The 11,365-nt window shown below is 32.1% G+C and overlaps 2 protein-coding genes across 2 annotated transcripts; one reads left to right on the top strand and one right to left on the bottom strand.

Moving 5' to 3' along the window:
* Positions 1-3,707: 3,707 nt before the first annotated feature.
* Positions 3,708-4,157, top strand: LOC102659800 (uncharacterized mitochondrial protein AtMg00810-like). Its single transcript, XM_006601397.1, has one exon. It carries the CDS (start codon positions 3,708-3,710, stop codon positions 4,155-4,157), a length of 450 nt encoding a protein of 149 aa, XP_006601460.1.
* Positions 4,158-5,274: 1,117 nt separating this feature from the next.
* On the bottom strand, positions 5,275-6,232 carry LOC100791033 (putative invertase inhibitor). Its single transcript, XM_003549918.4, has one exon. It carries the CDS (start codon positions 6,119-6,121, stop codon positions 5,528-5,530), a length of 594 nt encoding a protein of 197 aa, XP_003549966.1. The 5' UTR covers positions 6,122-6,232; the 3' UTR covers positions 5,275-5,527.
* Positions 6,233-11,365: the final 5,133 nt, after the last annotated feature.

Below are 11,365 nucleotides of genomic sequence, written 5' to 3'. Positions count from 1 at the left end.
ATGATGCATATGTTTAAGTTAAGATTAAATTATTAAGATATTATTTAAATTTAATTTTTAATAAAAATAATTTTTTAGTCGTTATTTATCTGAATAGTCAGTATCCAGGTTGAATTATAAGTTTTGATAAAATTATCTGGTAAAATAATTACTAAATATAAAGTGACAAATAAAAAATTCAATTTATTGATAAAATATATTATGAAATGTCAAGAAATAATTCAAAAATTGTTAAATGTTAAAGGAGTTACTTGAGTTAGTTACTCTTAAGTAATGATTGTTATATGCTCTTCATAATATTGAATATGATAAAATTCCAAAGTTTGTTATCAATATAGTTTTTTATCCATTCAATTGTATGCTTTATTTTTAAATGTATTTTAGAGAGAGTTTAGCAAGGTATCAAGAGTTGTGAGATCCTACACCTATGAGGAATGGTAGTTAGAGAGTTTTTTTTTTATTGTTTTCAATAAAATGTGTCTTCTTCTTGAGAGATTCTTTTTGTTTTCTCGCAAGTTTTGTGTATTGAGTCTTCTTCTCCACCATTTTTTCGTGAGGTGCGGTGGCTGAGTGAAAGTTATTGGTTAGAAGAACAACTGAAGAAGAATCGATTATGTACTCGCATTGTGATTGAAGAAATGAGTGGGGTGCATACATGGCAATCCCTAATAGTATTATTCAGGGGTCTCTTTCAGTCTTTGATGGCAAATTATTTGATAATTGACGGATCAAAATGTCGGCGATTTTTGGCTTCCAAGATGGGGCAGAAGTAGTGACAACTGGTTTTATAGAATCGAACAAGAATGCCACTGAGGAGCAAAAACTGACCTTCAAACAACAACAGAAACATGATAGCAAGGCGTGTTTTCTCATCTACCAATGTGTGAATTCAAAGATATTCAATAAAATATCCAAAGCCTCCGTATCAAAGGAAGCATGGGATATTCTAGGGAAAACATATGGAGATGGAGAGAAGAATAAGAAGATTAAGTTGCAGACACTGAGAAGGCAATATGAACTTCTCACCATGGAGGACAAAGAATCTGTAGCAGATTACTTTGACAGAATTCAAAAACTAGTCAATTCAATGAGGGCCTGCAAAGGACATAATCTCATATCAACAAGTGGTAGACAAAATATTGAGAACTTTGCCACCATGATTTGATCATGTAGTTGTTGCAATCGAGGAGTCAAAGGACTTAGACATAATACAGATTGAAGAATTGCAACACTCTCTTGAGGCACATGAGATGAGGATCTATGAGTGAAGATCCCATCAAGAATAGACACTTCATGCATGACCCAATTACAAATGGAAAGGGAAAGGACCATGGAAAGGAAACAAGTCAAACACCACCACAAAGAACCAAGAACAAGTGACAGCTAAAGGCAGTGAATCCTTCAAAGGAAAAACATCATGCTAAACTTCTCAAAATCAAACTCCAACAACAACAAGGAGTAGAAGTTCGAAAAAAGAAAGGTGAAATGCTACAACTGTCAGAAACCTAATCATTATGCAAAAGAATGTTGGCAAGGAGAAGGTGCCAAGAACAAGGCCAGTAATCATGCAAATTTGGCTCAAGATAAAGGCTCGGATTCTGAATTCGTATTGCTTATGGCTACCACTAGTAGTAAATCATCAAGTGACTTCTCATGGTACTTAGATTCTGGTTGCACCACTCATATGACAAGGAAGAGGGATTGGTTCATCAATATGAATGAATCATCCAAGAGCTGAGTTTGCTTTGCAGATCATATTACATTGACTGCTGAAGGTATTGGAAAAGTAACATTCAAGGGGAAGGATGGAAAAGACCCTATCATCGAGGAGGTGTTGTTTGTACCTGACATGAAGACTAATCTGTTAAGCCTAGGCCAACTACTTGAAAAGGGGGTTGTTATAAGGATAGAGGACAATTGTCTCAAAGTGTTTGATGAAGACCAAAAACTTGTGATTAAGGTAAACCTATCTGAGAACAGGACCTTTAGAATTTGGATGAATATTCTGGAGCATGAGTGTCTTGCAACCTCAAAAAACAAGATGGAGTGGTTATGGCATCATAGATTTGGCCATCTCAACTTCAAGGACCTACGCCTTCTTATCAGACAGAAAATGGTTGAAGTACTACCTCAGATCTTAGTACCAAAAGAGATGTGCAAAGAGTGCATTAAATGCAAGCAAGCCAGAAGAAGCTTCAGCAAGTATCTTCCCACAAAAGCAACTGAGAAACTTGGCATCGTAGTACTTTATTTGTTTCATTGATGATTTAACTAAGAAAGTTAGGATCTACTTGGTTAAGAGGAAGCATGAAGTACTAGAAGCCTTTAGAAGATTTAAATGTCTAGTAGAGAAGCAAAGTGGAAAAGTGATCAAGATCCTAAGGATAGATGGTGGGGGCGAATATATGTCAAATGATTTCAAGCATTTCTATGAAAGTAAAGGGCTAATTCATGAAGTAACACCACCTTACATAACTCAACACAATGGTACAGTTGAGAGAGAACGGAACAATAATGAATATGGTGAGGTATATGTTGAAAAGTAAGAACCTACCAAGCTACTTATGGGGAGAAGTTGTATCAACAACAACTTATATTCTGAATCAATCTCCTACTAAGAGACTTGAAGGTATGACACTAGAAGAAGCATGGATTGGATTAAAACTAGATGCGACATACTTGGAGGCATTTGGTTCAATTTGCTACAAACATAAAAAGAAAGCTAGATGACAAAGACGCTCAACATATTTCATTGGGTTATCACTCAACCGGTGGCTACAGATTGTATGATCCAGAGAATGGTCAAGTTACTATAAGAAAGGATGTGATATGCGATGGGAGTAGAAGTTGGAATTGGGGAACAACCTCTAAAGAGGGTCAATCCAGGATACTTCTAGAAGAAGAAACCTCAGCTGCACCAACTATCAGTAGAGATCAAACTGTGAGAATATCAGCAAGGATAAGTCAATTGTCATCTCATTTGAGAGACTATGAGTTGTTTCAAGAATCATTAGTCAACTCAGAAGGTGAACTAGTGCACTTTGAACTTATAGCAAAATTTGAGTCTGTTGAATTTGAAAAGATAGTGACAAATGAAAAATGGTTAAACGCTATGAAGGAGGAAATCAACTCTATTGAGAGGGAATCAAACCTGGGAGCTGGTAGATCCTCCTCAGCACAAGAAGTCTATAGCACTGAAATGGGTCTACAAGGTAAAGGTTAATCCTAAGGGAGAAGTGGTGAAGTATAAGGCCACATTGGTAGCAAAGGGTTTCTTGCAAAATGCAAGAATCGATTATAGTGAAGTCTATGCACTAGTGGCAAGGATTGAAACTGTTAGATTGGTAGTAGCCACTGCAACCAATGCTAATTGGTCCATTCATCAACTTGATGTGAAGTCTGTTATCCTGAATGGTCCCCTAGAAGAAGAAGAAGTTTATGTGCATCAACTACAAGGATTTGAGGTTAAAGGTAATGAAAGTAAGGTGTACAGGCTCCAGAAGGCACTCTGTGGGCTTAAATAAGCTCCAAGAGCTCAGAACAAGAGAATTGATAGCTTTTTGTCTCAAATTGGTTTTGAGAAATACACCTTAGAACATGTAGTCTATGTGAAATGTTGGAAAGGCAATGAGAAAGCAGAGAAACTGATAGTGTGTCTATATGTTGATGATCTCCTAATTACTAGTAATAGTGAAAATACAATTAACATGTTCAAAGGTCAGATGATGAATGGATTTGAGATGAGTGACCTTGGACTCCTCACTTATGTTTGGGGAACTGAGTTCAAAGTGACTCAATATGGTGTAGTGATGTATCAATCTAAATATGCAAAAGATCCATTGAAAAGGTTCAATATGCTACAAAGCAATCCAATAGGAACACTAGTTGAAGTTGGACTTGTGTTAAAGAATGATACAGATGAATATCTGGTTGATCCTACTTATTATAGAAAGATAGTTGGATGCTTGAGATATTTGTGCAATACAAGGCCTAATCTCAGCTTCAGTAGATTCATGCAAGAGCCAAAGCAGTCTCACTTGTTAGTTGTAAAGAGGATACTAAGATATGTGCAAGGGACAGTGGACTTTGGAATCCTATTTCCAAAGGCTGAGGTTGGTATAGAACTAGAATTGGTTAGATATTCTTATTCAGATTGATGTGGAGGCAAGTGTGATGGGAAAAACACAACAGACTATATCTTCTTCTTTGAAGGAGCTCTAATCTCTTGATCCTCCAGAAAGGAACCTGTTGTAGAACTCTCTTCATGGGAAGCGGAGTACATTACAGCCTCAGAAACTAAATGTCAAGCAGTATGGCTAGATGCCTTGATGAAAGAATTGCAAGTGAAGAGTAAAAGCAATGTGAAGCTGCTAGTGGACAACAAATTTGCGATCAGAGTTCGCATTGCCCTCTAGATCACCTTCTAAAATTACAGGAAGATTGGCTTTGTCGTCTACTGCCGCACCAGCGACCGTATCTCCCCATCCTCCACACTAGGAAGATCAATTGTTTCAAAGAGATATAATATTTTTTTCCACAAAGGAGGGACACGACCTCTCTAGTGTGGTGGTGGCGGCGGTCCACTTGCATTTCTCCACCATTTAGGAGAAAGGAAAAGAGTTGTGAGAGAGAGAGAAAAAAAAAGTTTTTAAAAAAACTTTATTCAGGCATATAATAGTCTCCATAAAACTTTGTATCTAACAAGCCATCTTACTTTCGCACGGTAGAGGACCTATTTAGCTTGCCCATGCTAGAAGGCATCCAATCATAAATAGCCCTACAAGACTCGAGCAATATCAACTCTCATGGAAGATATATATCTATTATTTAGACCAAAAAGTTCTGTTAACTCATTTTTAAGTTTGTACCTTCAAACTTATCGTGTATAAGCTTTGGCTATGGTATGAACTTTCAACTGGCTTAGAGAATAGTTCTATTAATCACACCCTTTTTCTTAGATCTTACTTTTCTTAAATTAGTTAATTGTATATGTTAGATTATTAAGAAGAAGAAAAAAAAACCCGATAATTTCAACAAATGACATATTGAAAAGTATACTCTCGTTGAGAGGGACTTAAACTCCTAGTTTTTTTGTTTTTTTTTTCTTACGTCGTTTTTCTTTTTATAAAATAAAATTGTCACGTTAATTAGTTAATAACATGAGATCCAAATGCATCTTGGTGTTATATCGGAATAGAAAGTTAAACTATTAAAAATTTAAACTTTGATAGACTAAATTAAAAAGAAAAATAGTCAGATCGATGAGGAATTCTACGATAAATACACCTTTCATTCATAGAAAAGATTTTGCTCTAATAAAAACTAAAACAAAGAAAACAACGTAGATGATTCTAATTTCTATGTCTAATGTCTAGCACTAGCATCTCTACTCCGTCTTTCTCCTTTAATTCCCTTTTCTATTAAGATACAAAACGTTTCCACTATACTCACTAATATTGTCCATTTTGAGATACTAAATCGATGTCTCTCACTTTATTAATGAGAAAGACAGCGTATACGACCAAATTTATCTGTGGAATAATTGAGAATAAGGTACTCCAGGTGTAGCCAAATGAATAATGCAAAGTGCAATACCACACAACTGAAAGAGATTATAATTCTCCTGTGTCAAAGGAGAAGCTTCACCTCTCTCAGTAAAACCTTGTTGGCATGTTGATGCTGCTTCCATAACTGAACTCATCCAAATCCTAGTTACATCATAATTCCCAGACAAGAAAACACCTACGGAATTCAGTATTGTCCATGCTGCATCAGAGTACAGTTCCAAGCAATCTGCTAAGCACCCCAAAGCAGAATTATCCAAACTTGTGCTATCTAATAGCTTCTCTATGATTGCCAAAGTGCTAGTGACATTCTCTAGTGCTAGCTCCATTGCAACCAACGCCAACCCTTCGAGATTTGCGGAGTGACTCACCGGAACCGTCGGAAGAGAAGTGGAGCATAGCTTGTAGCTCAAGATGATGGATTGGTTGGCACATTTTTGGCATGTTTGGTTGATTATGTCCTTTGGTACATTCAAGGTGGTAGAGCTTCTTCCAAGAGGGAGTGCGATGAGAAAGAAGAAAGAGATCAAGCGCAAAAAAGAAGCTTGTAACATCATTTATTTGGTATAAACTGAAAAGGGTGAGTGTTAATTGGTGCAAAGGTATGGAAAGAATGTATGGTTAATATACATGAAGGATTTCAATTTTTCAAGTAGGTAGTGGGAAGTACTATCACAAGGGAAGTTTCCTTAGCGGCTTTGTATTTGTTGATTGGTGGCATTTATTTTGAGTGTTTTTTATTTTCATTTTAAAAAATAAAAGCAAAAATCCTTCACTTAAAATTTTGAGTAGAAATTATTTTTTTAAAAAAAATCTAAAAACAACAAATTAATGTTTTTAGTATTTTCTAAAAATGTAAAAACATGATATCACTTTAGATTACTTTTTTCTAGATATATATTTTATAAGTTTTAAAAATTTGAAAATAAAAATTATTTTCAAAAAATAAACACTCAAATCAAATTAAATCAGTCACCCTAGTTAGTTCTTTGTATCCGTAACAAGAGAGTACTGTTTTGGCCTTTTACATTTGTTATTTAAGGCAATTGTGTTGCGTAAAATAGTGGGCTTCATTGGTAATTTCGTGGGAAGGGTTTTAACTGCGGAAACTTCCTATGATCACGCAGAAGACAGATTCAGTAAGGTCCAAGGGATACTGACAACACACTTGTTTTTTAACTTGAGGATGTTTACGTTGTAATTATTGTAGTTTGTGAAGATGGAATTCTCAAAACCAGAGAGCATCTCCTATAAAATTGTTCATTTAGCTCAAATTACAAAGAAGTGAGGTACGAGCAAACGACCGAGGAAAGCGAGGGATCTCCCATGTACCCTGATAAAACGAGCTAAAACTTCTTGTAGTGAATTTTACTAATAAATTTGGTTTAACCTATGAAGCCACGATGCTCCAAATATGGGAAAAGTATTGAGGTGTCATACTCGTGTTCAACACCGAAACCTATCCAAAAAGTATCCATTTTTTTTCTTTAAAAAATTATAACACACAGCTCAAGTTGTTTTCAATACAGTTCTAATACAGTTCAAGCGGTTTCAGATGTGGCCTGAGCCACTTTCTGAATTTTTTTTATAATTTTATTGTTTTAAACTTTAGGGATTTTATAATAAAAAAAGATCCACTAGTATGGTTTTAGCTTTGCTCAAACATTATTTTTATTAAATAAATTTATTTTGTCACTCAATAATGTTTGTCATGTTTGTTAAAACAAAATCTAGATATGTATAGTATTTTAACAACACGTTTTAATTAACTTTTTAAAAAAATATCATATCTTCGTATTCGGGTCGTATGGTACCTGTATTTAAACCATAAGAATTTTGCACACGATTCAATTAAGGCTCTTAGAAAGCTCTTAAAAATTATTTTAATGACTCAATACAATTAAAGCGTGCAGCATATAGTATGCTTTCCCTCAATTATGTATACGACACATTTGAATGAAAACAAAAGGTATTACACTGAATTGGAAGTAGGCGCGGTTCTCCTTTGTTAAAGGAGACTTATTTTCACCCTTCTTATCGTTGAACAAACCTTGACATGCAACTGGGGAATCCAAGGAAACACTCACTTTGGTACTAGCCGTGTCAAAATCCTTGTTCTTGAAAGCAACCACAGCATTATCTAAGGCCGAAACGCTATCCGAGTAAAGGTCAAAGCAAGTTCGTAGGCAATCCTTTACGTATGGATCAAAACTTTTGTTCTTCAAGAAGTTTGAAATGATTGAAACCATGTTGGTTGCGTTGGATTTGGTTTGCTGAATTGATGTGACCACGAAATCTTTGAGGTTGGAGGGTGGTGTGTGCCACTTATTGGAGAGGAAGGCAACACAGAAATCATACTCCAAAATTGGGTCAATTTTGGAGGCCTCCATACAAGATTGAGAGATAAGATTGGAGCCATTTGAATTTGAGCATTGGAAAAGAAACATAAAGAAGAAAATCACTAGGTATGAAGCAAATTTCATTCTTGATTTTATTTTTTTTTTCCTTATCGATGGAGTATGCTTGTAGGAAATGAAAATCTTGTATATATATATATAAGAAGAGGGGGAAGTTTTTATTATCAAAAAAATAAAAAGAGGGAGAAGTTTTTTAAAATTTGAAAACAATGTTTATTTACAATATTTTGAGTAATAAATCTATATATTAAATTCTAATTAAACTTATATAATTTTTAAATAATATAAATTAAAGTTCAGCAAAAAAAAAATAAAAAATAAAACAGGTAATAATGCTAACTGAAATACAATATATCAATGCAATACGGAAATTGTTCTAAATTAAATTAAAAACGGTAATTTAGAAATCATATATTTTCATGCAAGCTTCCAAATCAAAGTCTATAAATGTTTAAAAGGATAAAATATGTTTATGATCTCTAATAAATACTTGAATTATATATTTATTCTCTAATAAATTTTTTCTTCATTTTTGTTTGATGATAAAATAAAAATTTTATATTTTTGATTCTTGATATATTTTTTAGTTATTTGATAAATTAATGAATTTTATATTTGTTCATTGACAATTTTTTTCATTTGTTATTAGTCTCTATGAAAAAAGTAATAACAAATGAAAAAATTACCAAAAAACAAACACAAATTCACTCATCTATTAAGGATTAAAAAAATGTCAAAAATATAAAAACAAAAAAAATGTTTATTTTATGAAATCTTTTTTATTATCAGGAATGTCATTCTCCGACATACTAGATGGGAATGTCATTCTAGTTATTTTTAAAAACAATACATTTATTTAACTATTAAAATTAATTGAGAGTCTTTTTTATCTTCCCAAAATATTGTTTAAAGAATGTGTTTGGTTCACATCATTTTTTCCTAAGAATGCATGTTAAATTACTAAAATATCATTTTTATATTAAAAAACTTATTATATGCACCTACACAACAAGATATGAGACTATATATTATAGTTTGCAAGTGGCAATAAAGAATCTTACCATTTTTTTTTAATAAATTCCTTAACTATATCTTATTGTTAAAGAAAATTAAGAAACACAACACCAAAACATCTCATTAGGCCTTATAAAGAACAAGCAACATGAAGAAACATGTACAACAAAACTTTAACCACACCTCAAGTAAACAAAAACCAAAATCAATAAATTGTCTTTATATCAATAATTAAATTTCAAAATCAATTGCAACATGCTCTTTTGTCTTCAAATTCACACCCTTTGTTATCAAGATTGAATTGTAGAATCTGAAATACTAACCGATGTAAAGCATAAAATCATGGAGAGATTCCAAAAAAAAAAAATCATAGACAGATAAATGAGATAATAGATCTTGATATTGAGGATATAATAGAATTTTTTTCATAATTAATATGATTCTCACCCATAAGGAATTCATATTCTCATCCTCTTTTCATGGGAATTAAATCAATATAAAATCAACATAAGCATAAACATTTTACTTTTCTAAAAGATACCCATAAATATTTTTTGATCACCTTTTAAACAAACATGAGAATATGCAATCTCATATCCACACTTTTGGGAATTGTAAAAGATTTTGTAAAACAAACACTCTCCAAAATTATTATTTTATTAAGAATTCAAAGTAACAAACATAACTTATCAAGAAGCAAACACAAAATTATAGTGTTTTGGGATCGAAAACATATTTTAACTAAATTAAAATATAATAAAAATTCCAAAGGTCTTATAGAAATTGGACTGTTTTTACTTCATCAAATTCACATGATTTCGTCTATAGTTAATAAATATAAATTAAATCAACAACCTGGCTTCCGGAAATAAACAATTTTAAAAAATCAACAACTTAGCTAGTTGATGACAATGGATGCAATGCTACAACTCATTCATGCCGTTTGGCTCAAGAAAGCTGAATTGAAATTCAAATGGACTCTTGATAGATAACTGAATTTTCTGAAGGATGAAAACAAAACACAAATTGAAATTAAAAATGTATCACCGAAAGTGCAATGATTTGTTTTTGTTATTGATGCTAGAAACCAAGAAGGGTGTGAGGCTTGTAGCTAGATGACTAAAGTTATCAATTCAATAAAAAGGAGTGTCGTTTATGTTGGGAAATCAGGGTGTTGTGCTTCTGAAATGATTTGGCTTTAGTTTTCAAAAATTAATAGACTTGCAATATGCTATTTCTTACTCCTTCTCTCTTTCTCATTTTCATTTCCATTCATTCGCTCTTATGCCTTTCATTTCACATCTTACCTTCCCCTCTTCTCTTCTGAAACCATTTTTATTTCCTACTCTTTTTCATCATCAGATCTCCTAGCTAGATACATTTTCAATCTATGAAGTTCATGTCTTTGTTTCTGTTTCGCAAGATGGTGGGACTTGGAGAGGCCACGTGAGATCCTTTGTAATAGCTAGCCGTTCCAGATTCAACAATAAACCATTTTCTTAGATATATAACATAGCACCACCTCTTCCTATCTCTCTCACTGAGCTATCTTATGATAAATATATATATATATATATATATATATATATATATATATATATATATATATATATATATATGGTTTGGGGGTGGGAGGATTTTCCTTTGCCTTTCCCTATAGGAGTGAGGTAGTAAGTAGCGGAAGAGATGAGAAAGAAAATGATAAATGTACTTCAACTTTGATTACATCGGTTAATTATGTTTTTAGTGTATGAAATTATTTTAGAATTATGATTTTAATTCATAAACAAAAGTTTGACTAATTTTGGTCCTTCAACTTTTATTTGGTAAATGATTTTAGTCTTTGTGATTTATTTTGTGTTGTTAAACAATGATGGGTGATCATTGAGAATATCAAGTTTTTTTTATTTTAATTATTTAGGTTATGTTTTGTAAAATTAACTAGAATTTAAAATACTAAATGGTAGATGAAAAATTTTAAATTAATTTATTAAATTATAAATATTTGATAAAATTAACAATTAAAATAGATTTAAAAAAATATAAAATGATTGAAATAAACACATTTATATGATATTTTTATATAATTTTTAATTTTATTTAATCGATAAAAATATATTTTGAGGTGTCATAATTTTAGTTTTTTAATTAACATTAAATTCTTGCACTCCCACCTTCCCTAAATAAGTATTATCCTAAGATATTTTACACAAACCAAGAAAAGTGAATAAATAGATGAAAAAAAAAATATTATTTTATTTAACTAACCTTAATATAAACATTATATTGAAAAATTAAAATAACACTTATTAGGGTTAAAAAAATAATTAATATTACATTAAAGTTATATGCGACACTTATTTTTAAACA

This window comes from Glycine max, chromosome 17 (assembly GCF_000004515.6).
Source record: "Glycine max cultivar Williams 82 chromosome 17, Glycine_max_v4.0, whole genome shotgun sequence".
Classification (NCBI taxonomy): Eukaryota; Viridiplantae; Streptophyta; class Magnoliopsida; order Fabales; family Fabaceae; genus Glycine; species Glycine max.
This window is presented reverse-complemented; position numbering and strand designations above follow the sequence as displayed.

Bases quoted from the DNA above. Each gene is read 5' to 3' on its own strand.
- LOC102659800 (XM_006601397.1), top strand. From the start codon at position 3,708: ATGTTCAAAGGTCAGATGATGAATGGATTTGAGATGAGTGACCTTGGA.
- LOC100791033 (XM_003549918.4), bottom strand. From the start codon at position 6,121: ATGATGTTACAAGCTTCTTTTTTGCGCTTGATCTCTTTCTTCTTTCTC.